This window comes from Zingiber officinale, chromosome 2B (genome assembly GCF_018446385.1).
Source record: "Zingiber officinale cultivar Zhangliang chromosome 2B, Zo_v1.1, whole genome shotgun sequence".
Lineage (NCBI taxonomy): Eukaryota > Viridiplantae > Streptophyta > Magnoliopsida > Zingiberales > Zingiberaceae > Zingiber > Zingiber officinale.
In genome coordinates, this window is record NC_055989.1 from 2,330,600 (window position 1) to 2,347,358 (window position 16,759).

The following is a 16,759-nucleotide window of genomic DNA, read 5'->3' on the forward strand; positions in this document are numbered from 1 at the left end:
TTTACATAACAATCCTTATGAGCTCCTCAAGGGGACATCATCAACCTAGATTACTAGGACACAGTTTCATTCTATAATTAATAACACACCATATAAATAATATCATTTCTTAACTTATCGGACCTATTGATTTAACGAGCTAAATCACATTTGATAAATCAAAGAAATAAATATTAAATATACGTGCTTGTTATTATATCATGATTAAGAGCATGCACTTCCATAATAACAGAGGTTTTGTTCTCTTATATAGTCAGTATAAAAAGAAACTACCTCAAATGGTCATGCTCAATACACTCATAGTGTACTAGTGTAATTTTATAGTCTAGATAAACTAATACCAAATTATACTACAACCACTCCAATGATTTGTCCATTCCATCTTGGTTGTGAGCTACTATTTATAATTTATAAGGATCTGATAACATGATCTTTTGTGTGTCTCCTCACACCATGTTATCTACAATATAAATTAAATGAACAACTACACTTCACATAAATGTAGTCATTTGGCCAATATAATTCTTAAATGTTTACAAAATGCTAGATTTTTAGTATATACTCTAGCAGGTGACACGTTCTTGACGCCATCTAATATTGTCAGAAGTGATGATATCTTAGATCCTGCTCCAGAGCTCTCTAATAACTCTCATATACCATCAGAATCACCTCGTGTTGCTAATCCAATCTCTGAAGATTCACCAGTCGAAGATAATACAAGTTTATCATCAAAATCATCATGTCAGTCTACTTCTTCAAGTGACCCAGTATGTAATGTATCTCGATATATATTGTATATTTCATGAATAAATCAATCAAAAAATTATTTTATTATCTCTTCTCTCTCTTCAAATTATCTTAACAGAGATGGTGTAGTGATTCCATCGATAAAACTTTTGCTAATGCTGGATTTCAAAAAGAATCTTGTACGCAGCATAAAATATGATACTTGAATAATGCATACATGCCCTTGTGTTTAACAAAGCATATAGATATAACAATTATATTACATCTATAGATACTTAAGTGTCAACGTTTATTGTTTGACCTCCATCGACAGTAATCACTTGACCTGTGATGAAAGATGAACAAGGCAAGCAAAGAAAAGCCACCGAAGCTGTCACCTCCTCTGGCTCTCCCACACGCCCAAGCGGAGTACGACGAGACCACTTCGCTACCCGTTCTTCATTCTCTACTATCTATTAAACATAAAACTCTTATACAATTTTATTTTTTTTAATGATATTTACATGAAAAGGAACAATTAAGTTAGACAAAGACAAGCAAGTACATACCCACTTAGCCATCGGCGTATTGATGAACCAGGCGCAACACAATTAGTATGAATACTAGTCCTTAGCCTATTCACAAGCTGAGGGATCTAGTGAGTTGGTTCATGGCTCCTAAACAAAGATTCTATCTTTTGCTAGAGAATATTGAAGGGATCTTTCAAAGAATCATGTTGATTTGGAAGACACGGTCTGGAAGGGTATAAGCGTTATGGATTCAGATACTCTTTAGCATATTTTATTGATCCATTTCTAATGATTAAACATAAAAAATATAGAGTGAGAGAGTTTATATGAGATGATTTTTACAAAAGAATAATCTCGCTCTGAATAAAAAATGTATAATTTCACTATACACTATTTTTCCTGAAACACCTTTACCAATCTGCAGGACTAGTAAATCCAGATACACTCTCAATATATCATAATTTGGTGAAAATCTACATTGAGAACCATATCCAAGTTCAGCAACATAGGCTCAAATCATCATGTTGGGCGATTGTTGTTGATGCTGCAATGCATCTATTTAACTCCTCCGAATGCTACTCGAGGAGAAGGTTGATTTGGTCAAGTTTCAGTTCTTCTGAGAAACTAATGAGAGGACTATTGGCACCTTAGTTTGGCACAACACAATGTTTCCTAGACAAAATCATTTGGGCGCAAGCCAGAAGTTGCCATTTTACTTAGCAAAATCTCTGACTCGTGCCACTTCGTATCCTTGCAAAGAATTCGAATTGCCAAATCATAGCTCGCAAGATTGGGAGTCATTCCATTTGATATCATGTCACTGATCAATCTTACAGCTTTGTAGAAACTTTTGGTTATTGTCTCTAATTGGTGGACTTAATTGTAAGTTGTGCATATGAGTACAAACTACATCCATTAATATGGCCTAACTTAGGCTTTTGGAGTTTCGATTGTTAGATGTAGACCTTGTATGTGTAGAATCTATAGTCTCACCTCTATTTTCATCTATAGACTAATAATATATGTTCATTATATATAGAGTTGGTCTCCAAGGGTTTAAAGTATCATCTTGACCTAATTTCTTGTTCTCTATTGACAAGAGACTTTTCGGTGCCATCAATCCTAAGGCCCTTGGAAGACCTTCCTTTTGCTTCCGCTCAGCTTCTACTTCTTTCTTAGGGTTTATCTCTGGATGACTCAAAAGATAAAGATGTCTCTTCAATTAGATTCATTTATCTTTGGTTATTCTTTATGTTGTTGTGTCATGATTAATTGTTGAAACTAGATCCATGCTCATATGTTCTTATATTTCCTATATATGAATTCTTATGCGGTTCTTAGAATCCATGCGACTTAAGTTTTACACAAGAACTAACAAAAACTGCCTTCTCGCCCATACACATATGCGATCATGTCATAAGTTGCATCCGTTGGCCACTGAGGTGATGGTCCCCCAATTCCTATGTAAATCTCCTTAGAATTAATAGTATATGGCAAAAAAAAAAAAATCACCTGTAAAAATTTCGAGAAGGAAAAAAATAACCATATTATTAGATCTTAAAATTGATACAGAGTATAAGGTCTTATATAGTTAAGTAAGAAACCCTAAACTCTATAAAAAAAAGGAAAAGGTCCAAATTACCCTAAAAGCTATAAAAAAATAAATATATAATCTAACATTCCCCCTCAAACTCATAATGCTATAGCTAGAAACATTGAGAGTTTGTCAGATTAGAAACAAAAATATGAAGCGGAATATGCCTTGGAAAACATGTCAGCAATCTGTAACTTTGAAGGAACAAAAGGTAATGTGATGGTGTCAATCTGAAGATGGTGATGAGTAATGTGACAATCAATTTCAATATGTTTCGTCCGCTCATGAAAAATAGAATTACTTGCAATTTGAATAGCACTCTGATTATCATAATATAACGGAGTAGGTTGATGAAGAGAGACACCTATATCCGCAAGCAACCAACACAACCAAACTATCTCACAAGTAGTTGAGGTCATGACACGATACTCAGCTTTTGTGGAAGATTTAGAAATAACATCTTGCTATGTGATCTACAGACTCGTGATGTGTAGTCTTGCGTTTGTGGATTTTAATATCGAGTTTTGGGGTATGCTACCCACGTTTTTCCGTTGCAAATGTTTTTCTTGGTGGGTTGTGTTTTCCTCGTTGTAATAGAGTAGGTTATATATATCTGCGATGTTTTAATACTGTTTCACTTCTTTTCATATTATGTTATCAGCCAGAGATTTTTTTTATTAAACTACGTGGGATGTTTTATTTACTTTATAGTATATGTTCCGACCATGTTGGCTGAGAATTGAGAGGCCTTGAGGATATATATTCAGGATTTATATTGTCATCGGTACAGTGGAGATGCTATCAGATTTTCACCGACAGAGACTCCTCCGGAGCGTGACACACATTTATTAGTTTTCCTTGGAAATAAAAAAAAAACACAACTTGGGACCTATACTACTTCTCTTCTCTTCTCTCTGTTCTCGAATAAGTATGAGTTTTCAACAATTTTGTAATTTGATGTACAACGTGATAAGTGATTAGGTTGGCCCCAAGGTGTTTAAATATACTCCTCCATGAAGAGAGTTATTTGATTGGAATTGATTGAAGAATAACTTTATAGGATTAGACCTCCTATCCTCTCCTCTTCACCTTGTCGCCGACCACACAAAGAAGGCGTTCTTTGTGCCACCACCGCCCAAGCTCCCACCGGCAGTAGTCAGCCACCGCCAGCAACAGCAACTAGCCAACGAATAAAATCTGTTTGTCCCTGTGCAACTACGTTCCAGGATGAGTGGTCAAACATTAACATTTGTATTGTAGTCTCAAATGTGAACTTTGTGGATTGAGACCTAAGAAGCGATGCATTGATACCGATGTCACCAAATATGTGTGTTTTAACATGAATCTGCTCCACAATTTTAAATAAAATCAAAGATGAGGAAAAATTCTTCAAGGAGAATTCGACAACCCTAGACGTCTAGAGCCAGGATAAACTTGTTATATAGATGACTTGACTGAAAAAAAAATTGTCCCTCAATAATGTATTGTATTTGTTGGATCAAGTGGATCGGCTAGAGGGGTGAATAGATGACCTGCAAATTAATTAGACCTTCTCTTGTTACTTGCTTTGCAATGACACACTTTAATTAATTAAAACAAATAACAAAAATATAAAGTAAGAGGCAGAGTTTTACTTGATTACAATATAAGTGGTTGTTAATCCAAGACAGTTAAAAGAACTAACGAAACTCCTTCTTTGACAAAAGTCAGAGGCAGAAAATCCCCTTACAATAATTGAAAGCTTAGAAAGAAAAATAAAAGTTAAGAATAGGTGTATATTTACAACTAGCTCTAGAGTGTTATTTATATTCCGCTGGTCAAAAGTGATCGTTGTTGACGTGACATTTCAAAGGCTCCTCTAACGCTTGGAGGCTCCTCCAACTGGATAAATTTTATCCTTATCACTATCAACGTTCAGCTGTTCTGGTAGCTGGAGGCGCTTCGGTTCTGCTGAGTTGGATCCCATAGCTTATCTCTTAGACTATGGCTCCAACTCATCAGAGACGCCTCTAGTTGATCTAAGGTGCCTCCAATCAACTGAGGCACCTCATGTCTTCAAATCAATAGGGTGCCTCCAATCAATGGAATGCCTCGAATGGTCAACTTTTGAGTTGACTATTTTTCTAAATCTGTTCGCTTGGGTAATGCTCCGGCCATACAGGGTTGAGCTCATCCAAACCAAACTCCAGCCTTCTCCTCGAACAGGATTCTTCTCGGCTTCTTGTCAATCAGATGTAACGTGTGCATCCTTCTCGCTCCACGGGTGTACTCTTCTGTAGCTCCTCGTTTCTCGGATGCACCGAGCATGTCAGCTCCCTTCTCGTGTCATCATTCTCGCTTACTCATCTTTCGCTTAACTTCTTATGTTCCTAAGTTCTTATACACTTAGATACAAGATATCAAAATACATCAGACCTAACTTAATTCGATTGTTTAACATTAAAATTAATATGTGATACTTACAGTATTTTCACATTGTATTTATGTCAGATGGAGTAATTCTTTCAAAAAAATAAAATATTTGTAAGGAAGAACTACGTATGTGATGAGTTATTTAAATTTAGTATAATCGTCATTCAACCTAAAATCAATAAAATAAATAATTTTAAGTCTTCCAACTTATGACACGGTAGAATATGATATGTTAATTTTGATATTTTGGTAGATTAATTAATTTGAAAAAAATATACCTACATTAATTGATTGATTCAAAACATAAATATGAGACTTGTGTTGAGACAAAACTAACATCGTCATCCTTTCAAAATGTTAAAAGAAGCAATGAACCACTTAAACTAATTCTAATTCATATCGATGTGTACAACATAAAAGGAATACAAAAACATGTGGAGAAATAAGTATTCCATCGCTTTTATTTTTATTGATGATAACACAAAATTCATCCATAGAGATTTAATAGTCACCACTTATCGTTACCCCTCCATCGACAGTAATCACTTGACCAGTGATGAAAGATGAAGAAGGAAGGCAAAGAAAAGCCACCAAAGCCGCCACCTCCTCAGGCTCTCCTGCACGCCCGAGCGGAGTACAATGAAGCCACTTCGCTACGCATTCTTCATTCTCCATGAACTATCAGACATAAACTCTTACACAATTTAAATTTTTATGATATTTACATGAAAAAATAACAATTAAGTTATACAAAGATAAGCAACTAGATATATACCCTTTTAGCCATAGGTGTCTTGATGAGACCGGGCGCAACGCAATTGATACGAATATTATCCTTAGCCCATTCGCAAGCAAGACATCTAGTGATTTGGTTCATGGCTCCTAAACACAACCAAGCCAAATTTTAATTAGGGGTACCAAATTTCATGTTGCATTTAGATATTAACATGGGTTTTTTACCCTTAGATGCTCCATAGACGGATAAAGAAGAGTATCCTTTAAGTCCCGAAATCGAGGAAATAAAGACGATATTGCCCCGACCAGATGTCTTGAGAAGAGGATGAGCGAGTTGACTCAAGTGGAAACCAGCTTCCAAGTTGGTGTTCATGGTGTGCTTGTACTCTTCTTGGGTCACCTCTAGAACTGATTTATTGTAGTAAATTGCTACGTTATTAACCTTCAGAAACAGTAATCTAATTCAGTTAACCATTAGAGAAAAAATATTTAACAAATTTATCAAAGCCACAACAAGAACAAATGCCAATCATCACCAGGATATTGAGTTTGCCGTTGAAGATGGCACTGACTTCCTTTATCAGCTTCTCCCTCTCTTCCGAGGAGGAGACGTCGCAGACCGAACCAGTCACCTGAAGCTTCAGGTCTCTCCATTTCTGCAAACTCTGTTTCAGCTCTGCTTCATTCCTGGCGCACGTATGAACTGCTGCTCCAAATCTTGCTAGTTCTTCCACAATAGCACACCTGCAACAGCAGCAAGAACAACAACAACAAACTATAAAAAGAAGATAAAAGCAAAATATTTACCCTATCCCTTTGGATCCACCAGTGACCAAGGCTGTTTCTCCTCGAAGAGACCATCTATTTCCCAACTCCATCAATTGCTTCTAGCCGGTCAATTCTCAGAAAATAGTTTGAGAAAACGACTAAAGTGCTCTTGATTCTATATAAAAAGGGCTTGTCTGTTTTTTGGAATAAAACAAAGTATCCTTTTTTATTATCATCAAAATATTACACTATTCATTTTAACCCATTTTTATTTTGAAAATATCCTTGTTTGTTTGATGCTATTATAGTAATTACAAGATCATAATTGATACCATATAAATATTTCAATTTAGATCGACATTAATAATACTATGTTATATTAATTACAATTCATAATTATTAAAAGTTATAGTAGTTATAAATCATAATGGTTAGAACATAAATACTTTATCTTATTAACACTAAGTAATATTATATTATGATAGCTATAATATTGTAACTGCTGTAATTATAATTTCGTACAATATAAAAAATTAAGATATTTTTAAGAATGAAAATGAATTAACATATAATAGTGTGTTATTTTCCTCATAAATAAGTAAGAGTGTCGTATAAACAAAAGAGGTGTTCACAAATAGAAATTATTTACGTTGAAATGTTTTTTTCCTTCCACTCAAGAAATAAAAATTCAATACATAATTAAGGGATTTAAAATTCGAGTCTATTTTTCCACCATTAAAAGGCAGGTCTTTAGAATGGAAAAAATAATAATAAAATAAAATAAAGATAATAATTTGGTTTCCTGTCATTGCTTAATTGGGTGGATGGGCGAGTGGCTGTATTTGATTGGACGGTTGCATTCGATTGGATAAAATCAGTACAGATCTTGTTTTTTTCCTTTTTTGGTGTGTACCATAGTTGCTTTTTTCTCAAAGGTAACATTGGAGATGCTATTTTTGGACTTTTGTAATCTTGTAAATTGTACAAGAATCAATTTGATGTTTACTTCCTGATGTCTCATTTTCTGGTATATTTTGTATATTTGATTCAGACTGTTTTTTTAGGGATATTTAATTTTTTGAATCGATTAATTATAAAAGTGGCTGGTCCAATCTTATAGATATCAAGGTAAATCGGAAAGTACTCACAGAAATTCATCCAAACGTCCTACTAAAGGAAAATCGAGAAGTGTTCACGAAAGTTCATCCAAACATCAAACATTCTTAGAAGTGCACTAGAGCTAGAATTCAAACCTTAGATGTCTAGTTAACTATTTGGTATCAACTTTCACCTTGTGAGGGAGTTCAAATGGATAGATCGGATCATCATCACTCAAGCTTGAGCATACTCGACTCAATCAGACCAATTGATCTGAATTTCTCACTCCAAACTTAGTTTGTTAGCATTGCACTTCTTAATTAAGGAACTTTGTGATTTCACAATTACTATTTTGCACCATCTAAATTCCTCCACACTTGATATACTTATCGTAAGCATACAAAGATCTAATTTAAACTATATTGCTAACACATTATAACAACAACCAATCCTTGACTATCATCTTTTTATAATTGTCAATCAAATCTTCTTTTGGTCTTTCAGCATCACATTTGCAACATTACTAACAACTAATGAATCATGTATGATCACACTACACAATTATAGATTATTATTTTCCATTCAGAACTAACTAAACATATTAACAGAATTAATCACTGAATTCAGCATTTTCTGAGTCAAAAATCTATAATTTCACTACACTATTTTTCCTGAAACACCTTTACCAATCTGCAAGACTGGTAAATCCAGATACAGTACACTCTCAATATATCATAGGTATTAATATTATCATCCCCTCATGATCAATGCAGCCATCAGATGAGCAGCCATCATGGACTTCTTGTTTAAGGAATGAACAAAAAAGATATTCCCATTGACAGCACCAATAGGCGTCAGATCTCTTAATTTGATGAAAATCTGCATTGAACCAAATCCAAGCTCAGCAACATAGGCTCAAATCAACATGCTGGGTGATCACTATTGATGGCGCAATGCATATATTTAACTCCTCCAAATGCTGCTCGAGGAGAAGGTTGATTTGGACAAGTTTCAGTTCTTCTGAGAAACTTATGAAAGGACTATTGGCACCTTAGTTTGCCACAAGACAATGCTTCATGTACAAAATCATTTGGTTGCAAACCAGAAGTTACCATTTTACTTAGCAAAATCTCTGCCTCGTGCCACTTTCTATCCTTGCAAAGAATTCGAATTGCTAAACCATAGCTCGCAATATTGGGAGTCATTCCCTTTGATATCATGTCACTGATCAACCTTAGAGCCTTGTAGGAACTGCCTTCTCTGCCGTACCCATATACCATCATGTCATAAGTTGCATCGGTTGGTCTTAACCCTTTGTCATTCATCGAATCAAACAATTTCCGAGCATCCTTCATATTGGCTTGCATGCACAAACCATGTATTAGAACAGCATATGTGTAGGCATCTGCTTTCAAGCCTGCTCTCTCCATTGATTCATACATCTGAAAGGCCCTCTCTGTATCATTTGCTCTAGCAAAAGCATCAATGAGGATGTTGTAAGTGACAAGCGTCGGAGCTAATCCCCTAAGCTTCATGTCCTCGTAAGCATTTGCTACTCCAATCAGGTCGCCTGCTCGAGAAAATCCATTGATGAGCACATTGTAAGTTACGCCACTCGGCGAGCAACCAGTTTTCTTCATCTGATTCATTAAACTTGTAGCTTTCGAACACTGCCCTGCTTTAAAGTAACCATCTATGAGAAGGTTATAAGTAACCAAACTCGGTCGCAATCCATCGGCTTTCAATTTAATGAACAAGTTTCCAGCATCCTTTACCTTGCTTTGCTTGCAAAACCCACCAATCAAGGTGTTATACGTCACAATGTTTGGCAGAATTCCCTTCTGAGACATTTCATCGAACAGTTGGAACGCCGAGCAGAAGTCTTGCCCCCTGCAGCACTCCGATATCAAAACGTTGTAAGTGTAGAGATTGGGGCAGACTCCGCTCTGCTTCATCTCGTCGTACATCTCGAAACCAGAAGTAGGGAATCCGTTCCTGAAGCAGCCGTTGATCATGACGGTGTAAGTGAACTCGTTGGGGGAGACGCCCCGGCCTTTCATCCGGTCGAACAATCGCTTCGCGGCATCAAAGCTGCCTCTTTTACAGCACCCGTCGATCAAGCTGGTATAGATGACCACACTGGAAGCCTCGGCGCCTGCCTCGAACTCGTCTAGCAAAATGGAAGCTTCGTCGAAGAGCCCGGCGTCGCAGAGGCCGCGGATCATGACGGCGAAGCTGTGTTCGTCGAGAGGCATCCGGGTCCTAGCTTCGCGAAAGAGTGAGGAGGCCGTGTGGAGGAGGTCCGCATCGAGGAGGAGGCGGCGGAGGAGGCGGTTGAAGGTGGCGGGATGAGGGGTGAGGCCGCGGCGGAGCATGTGGTGGAGGTAGAGTGCGGCCGGGCGAGGATCGTGGGATGGGTCTTGGTAGTCGACGAGGTGGCGGAGGACGAGGGCAGAGGTGGAAGGGTCGAAGATCGGATAGGTTTTGATGAGCTGTTGGAGAAGGACGAAGGGCTTACGGGCCGTAGCCATCCTTTCCCACTACGACAGAGAAGAGAAGATTTGAAGAACTGAGCCAGGTTCATATATTATATTCCTGGGCAAAATATCAAGGACGCCCCTTTTGTTTTTGAAATCATCGTCCCATTTTAATCTTTTATCAAAGAATGTTCCGTCATTCCATATACAATATATCAAATAAAATGTTCTTCAGATATCTACATTTATTATCGAGTGTAAATCATAGTAGCTCAATTTTAGATCCATAAAATATTGTTTAAAATTTTTTTAGAAGCTTAGAAGAATTTTACTCCTTTTTATTAAGGTTATTTTTCATGTTGTAGTGATAATAAAATTGTAACTACTACAACTGTTATAGTTGTAACAATTATAAAATCGTAACTATTATAACACACCTAATCAATTCAAAATTTAGACGGGAGATATAGAGAGGATAGTAATAGAAACAAAACTCGAGGATAATTGTATCATTTTACGTGGAGTGAGACACTCTTTTATGAAAAATTAAAATGAGACGTTCTTTTGACGATTTGATAAAAATAAGGATGCTCTTTTGACTTATGCCCTATATATATTTAGACCCAATCGCGTGAGCACGTAACTGGATCAACATGACCCAATTCCTTGGTATATATGAAAATTTGTTTAAAAAAAATCTAGTATCCTAACCAACTAAGCTATAACATATTAATATTTTTATTTGTTAATTAATTATTTAATAATTTATCTTCTATTTTGCTATATCACTATTTCTAATACTTAAAAGAAGAGTAAATAGTAAAAAATGTAATTTTTTAAAAAAATATGTAATAGTTTGTTTACACTGAGCGTGATCTAAAATTTAGTGAGAAAGAGTAAAAATAATTTTGATTGTTACATCGATAATTCTAAATTTCTAATGGAGAGAGGAGGAGAGTTTTTTTTTTTTTTTAAAGACTATTCATACGGACCATATTTCTGATGCTCTTATAAAATCATCATAGAGGATACCTAGGCATGCAAGACCTTCTTTATATTTGTTTTATAAATTTATAGATTTTTAAATATATTATATTTTAAAATAAAAATAATGTTGAACTATAACAAATCGTGAATCAGTAATTTTGAATCATACAATTATAGAGGATACATAGACAATGCAAGACCTTATTTATGTTTGTTTTATAAATTTATAATTTTTAAATATTTTTTAAAATAATAATAATTGGTGGTAAAAAGATGAATACGTTCGCCCCCAATGCCCCCGTCAACTCGTCCCAGGACCAACACGGAGGAGGTAAATCACGAGCTGCTACTAGCCTTTGGAATAGTGACTAACACATAAGGGAAATATTTATCTCGGCTTTACTGAAATTCGAACCCCAGACTTCATTGATGACAACACCTCATGTGCTAGCCTCTAGACCCATCCGAGAGGACAAAATAATAATAATCTGAACTATGAGGAAGCGTTAATCAATAATTTCGAATCATAAATTATAATTATCTTAGATGATTAAGATCAAGAGTCAATCTATTTGAAATTACCGAACCAACAACTCTAAACCGTCGAACTATCGATTTTGAACCATCAAACCATGATCAAGTCAAATACATCACTAAATATTTCATTTTGCCCCCTATAATTTATCTGTACTTTAAATTATTCCATATAATTTTAAAACTAGTTTTTTAAAAACAAAAAAAAAACAAAAAACAGTGATCAAATTGAAAATCCAAGTAGGATTAGACTAACCCAACAAATAGCTATCATCGTATTCATATATGCAAGAACTTCGCTCCTTGCACAACCATCGAACCAGTGAAGATTAAATTCCACCGATTTGTATCTATTCGCACCGATATCATGTGCAAGTCCCCCTCGCACACAAGCTCCCTTCGAAGTTTTGTCTCCAGGACCATAAGGTAAAGAGCTCCGGATGGTTGCAATGATGAAGCCACTGTGCTGGCGAGTAAAGAGGCATCAATAAAGCAAGAAGTGGAGTTCTTGCCCCACTCTTCAATTGTTTCACAAAGAAAGAGTGGAAAATTGTAGGCCCTTTCACTTTAACTTCTTCCTCCCCTCTTTTGCCACAGAACAAAGGCCATGTTTCATCATTAACTCAACCTTGCAGTATCTCTGGATCTTTGTCCAATGCTTGCCTTCCTATCTAGCGACCGTGTTTTCGAGCACGGACCTGACTAGTTGGTGCGTTTCGCGGTTAAATATATCAATTGAATCAGTCCAAAGAAAGCGAGAAAAGGAAGAAAGGCATTAACTGTGTTTCCTACTAAGAAGGATCATGCTCTTCCTTGGAATTCAGTTCCCCCTACAATCTACTTTTAGTGAAACAAACCTTTGGCTTCTTGGGCTTTAGCATCTAACAGAACTGTCTAAATGAATCAAATCGTTCGTGAACTATTCGAAACTCGATTCGATAAATTTTTTTAGCTCGTTTAATAAGACTCGTTAAGGTAAATAAACCAAACTCAAATTTTACAATAGTCGAACAAGACTGATCTTATATACTGAAGTAAACCTAAGCTCTGCTTTTGTCTATTTGCTTCACTAGTTTGATAGTTTTATACAGCTACAAAAAGCAATTTTTGTAATTTTCTTTCAACTTGAGAAAAATAATATAAGAAATGAGATCTGAGTCTCAAACTGCTCAACAATAAAATTGACAAGTTGTATAACAAATAATAAATTAAATAGAAAAGGGAAACAGATCTTTACAGAAGTAAGAAGAACGATCTCTGGAATTTACAACTCGAAGAGCAAAGGAAGATCTCTTTAAGAACAATTACATAGACAACAAATGAAGGATCTCTTGTTCATCCAAGAGTTCGAAGGCAGCAAACAAAAAACAAAGAAGCAATCTTTAGTCTTTACCCAAAGAGAAAAACGCAAATCTCATCTTGGATCACGATCTCAGTGCGCCACCGCCGCCGGATTTTGGGATCGAGGTAGCGATTGAAGAATTGATAGAGAGCAGATAAAAAAGGAACGAGTTTTAGCAAAAAAAATCTCATCTTGGATCTCGATCTCAGTGGGCCACCGCCGCCGGATTCTGGAAGGTGATGCTCCGCTGGCTGGGGAGGGCGAGCATGGCGGTGTGGTCCAAGAAGTCGTTGAGAGCGACGACGGCCTCGAGGATTCTCCGGAGGTCGTCTGCGCAGGCGAACCCGGCGGCGCCGAGGCGGCGCACGGCGTATACGTAGAAGGTGAGGGAGCCCTTCCGGAACTTGAACCGCGACATCTCGCATCCGGCGAGGCCGCGGATGAGTCGCCGGTTGACGTCGCCGAGCGGCAGGACACGCGGCCACTGCGGGTCCACCGCCGCCCGCATCGCCTCGCTCTCGAACACGAAGATGATCACCTTCGACTTCTTGGTGCCGAGGCCGAGCGTCAGCGTGCGCCACGCGTGCTGCGCCAGGATGGTGAAGTTGGTCGGCAAAAAGGCAGCCGTCGACGGGAACGGCAGCCCCGGCCACTGCGCCAGGCACGACGGCGGAATGTCCAGCAACCGCAGCAGCTCCAGCGGCGCCGCCTGCCGCACTGTGAACGACTTCACAACGAACTGCCCGCCGAACCGGAGGCCCTTCACGTCGGCGCTGGGCTTGAAGTGGCCGTCCCCGCTCTTCGGCTTCTTCTTCTGCTCCTCCCTGTGTTTGTGCTTCTTCTTGATCTCCTCGGCGGCGGCCATGGGAGGGAGGTGGTTAATTTGGTGGCGGAATGGAAAAAGGTAGGTTTTTTAGGTGGCAGAGGAGGAAACTGGAAAGTAGAAGCAATGAAGCATCCACTTTCTCGATGTTTTCTTATTGACTGTTACTTTTTCAGATTGGAGATGGAAGAAATCAGAGCAGATGAGAAAAATAAATAAAAAATAAAATAAAAATAAAAAAGATGTTCTTTGCTTTTTCTCACTCTTTTTCTTTTCTTTTTCTTTTTTTTTCTCCGAATCATGTTTTATGAGCATTTTTCTATCCCTTTATTTCGAGGACTCACTCAAGCATTGAGGCATAATTTTATGATGGGCCTCGGCCTGTCAACCGGTCAATTAACCGATTTATCAATTTATTATTTTAGTTAATTCCGATTTATCAAATGGACTTAGTGTGGAGTGGAATATTATTATTATTATTATTTTTTACAAATTGATTAAATAAAGATCTAATTAAAAATAAATAGAAATGAGAAAACTCCTCGTCAGCCGTCTCTCTTCTCCCAAATTCCCAATTTCTGAAAATTTCAAATTTATTCATCCAATGCACGCCTTAATTTTAGTCGATTGGTTCTTAGTTTTATCAGTTTACTAGTTAAATCGATAAAAAAATACTAAATGAGGAATCGATCGGTAAACTAGTAAAAAAGGATTAACTGAAATCGCTTAAAACCAATTAATCGATAAATTGGAAGACTGAATCTTCTGGTCCACTTTTTGTGGATAAGGAGATGGACCATAATATCAGTGTGGTTGGATGACGGTCGCGATTCGATCGTAATTAATTGTAATTTCTCTCTGGGTTCATCTTTCCATCCAGATTATAATTACAGTCGGGGTAGGCGGCCGAATGTCGCTCTCCTTGGCGCCGATAGTCCAACCACTAGTCTATCATTGGTGGCCTCCGAAATACCAAATACCGACCGTCTACCTCAATCTAAATTATAACTTGGATGGAAAGATAAATTCAGAAAAAAAAATCACAACCAACTACTATCAAATTACGATCACAATCCAACTATAATTATATTATGAATCATCTTCTCATCCACAATAAATAAACAAATCAGAATCCTTATTCATAAACTGGAATCTGTAAATTAACTTTTGATCCTCTCTCAAAGATCTACAATGGGAGCATCCTATGTCTGCACAGTTGATTCTCCAAATAATCCTTTTATCTTTAGTAGAGAGCCTTCGCACCAATATTCATAATTCGATTGTATGATTTGGTTATAAGAGCATATCCAATATAAGATGATATGGTGATAAAGATGATCCTCTAAAAAATAAAGTCAAATTAAAGAGAATCGGTTGGCGTAGAGATCAAAGTCAAATTGTTAAAATTACATGGTTAGGTGGACCTAGAATATTCGCTAACTAGGCTAGCTGTTGACGGATCGAACCTCACATCGCTAGTCGGACATGAAGTGCCGACCAGACCTCCAGAACCGTTGTCATTCACAACTTGCAGATGAGCTTTGAAGCTTATACCCTGCCCACCATCCCATCTGATCGAGTCTAAGAGCTGATCGGATATATATAGTAAACCTCCTTAGCAAAATGAATGGTCAAGTAAAGAACGATTTGTTGATTATATTCTGTAAGACCAAGCAGGTGATCTCCTGGTCGAGTGGTGGTCGGTCAGCGTAAGGCGAGACCTAGATATCTGTCATATCACACTCTTTTAGAAGTTTGTGTCAAAATGACAAAGAATATATTGTCGAAAAATCATCCTTTAGAAATTTTCAACCTGTTTACTCATAGAGATTTGCACTTTTGTTTAAAGAAGGTGTCAGGTGCATTTTATGGTCTGTCCTTTTTCAGTAAAATTTTGTAAAACTTGTTAATACATTGAGATGCGTGTATAACATAACAATAACACTATAAAAAAGATATTCATCTAAAGGCAAAAATATGTGATACTTCTTATTTGCATACACTCTTTGTTACAATTTGCAGCTATTACTTTCTTCTCCAAAATTAATTACTAATTTGAATATCGGAGAGCTAATACCGAGAACTTTTTTCCTGTCTCGGTACTAATGCTCCTTGTATTATAAGACAACAAAGAGTCTTCATTGAATCAATAGTAGAATCACATTCATAGCTCATTACCTTCACCAATTTCGAATAGGAGGATGAGATTTGTCAAAGGTTTATAAAATAAGAAAAAGCTCAATAAAAACAAGCTTAAATGGTGAAGTTTAGAGTTTTTAGTTAAGAGCATATTTGAATAAATCAAATATATTTTTTTCTCTAGATAATATGACATATTTGACTATTTTGAAATAATTTAAAAAATAAATTATTTAATGGAGTATTTAATTATAATATTTTATTTTATAAATTATTAATAATAATTAAATTATACATCTTTATTGTTAAAAAATATAACTATAAGTAAATTAAAATTCATAAGTTAATTAAATATTAAATTAAATTAAAATGTATAAATTAATTAATTTATTAATTAAAAATTATAAATAAATTAAGTTAAATATCATAATTAATTAAAATATTAAATAAAAGTTATATAGGGATATTAAATAAAATAATAAAAAATAAAGAGATGTGATTTATAATATAGATTAAAACAATCGTAAAAAAGTTTTTAATTGAGAAGATAATAGTAAATTTTTATATTTTGATATAATATTGATATGATATATT

The 16,759-nt window shown here is 36.2% G+C and overlaps 3 protein-coding genes across 3 annotated transcripts; all 3 read right to left on the reverse strand.

Annotated features, from left to right (window-relative positions):
• Window positions 1–5,713: 5,713 nt before the first annotated feature.
• Window positions 5,714–6,893, reverse strand: LOC122045050 (tropinone reductase homolog At5g06060-like). Its single transcript, XM_042605105.1, has 5 exons — window positions 6,805–6,893; window positions 6,534–6,741; window positions 6,223–6,439; window positions 6,038–6,144; window positions 5,714–5,940 (listed from the first exon to the last, which is right to left on the reverse strand). Exons 1-5 carry the CDS (start codon window positions 6,873–6,875, stop codon window positions 5,764–5,766), a joined length of 780 nt encoding a protein of 259 aa, XP_042461039.1. The 5' UTR covers window positions 6,876–6,893; the 3' UTR covers window positions 5,714–5,763.
• A 1,571-nt stretch (window positions 6,894–8,464) lies between these two features.
• LOC122045055 (pentatricopeptide repeat-containing protein At4g11690-like) lies at window positions 8,465–10,413 on the reverse strand. The gene has a single exon (XM_042605108.1). It carries the CDS (start codon window positions 10,392–10,394, stop codon window positions 8,904–8,906), a length of 1,491 nt encoding a protein of 496 aa, XP_042461042.1. The 5' UTR covers window positions 10,395–10,413; the 3' UTR covers window positions 8,465–8,903.
• Window positions 10,414–13,087: 2,674 nt separating this feature from the next.
• LOC122048927 lies at window positions 13,088–14,322 on the reverse strand. Its single transcript, XM_042610439.1, has one exon. It carries the CDS (start codon window positions 14,066–14,068, stop codon window positions 13,409–13,411), a length of 660 nt encoding a protein of 219 aa, XP_042466373.1. The 5' UTR covers window positions 14,069–14,322; the 3' UTR covers window positions 13,088–13,408.
• Window positions 14,323–16,759: the final 2,437 nt, after the last annotated feature.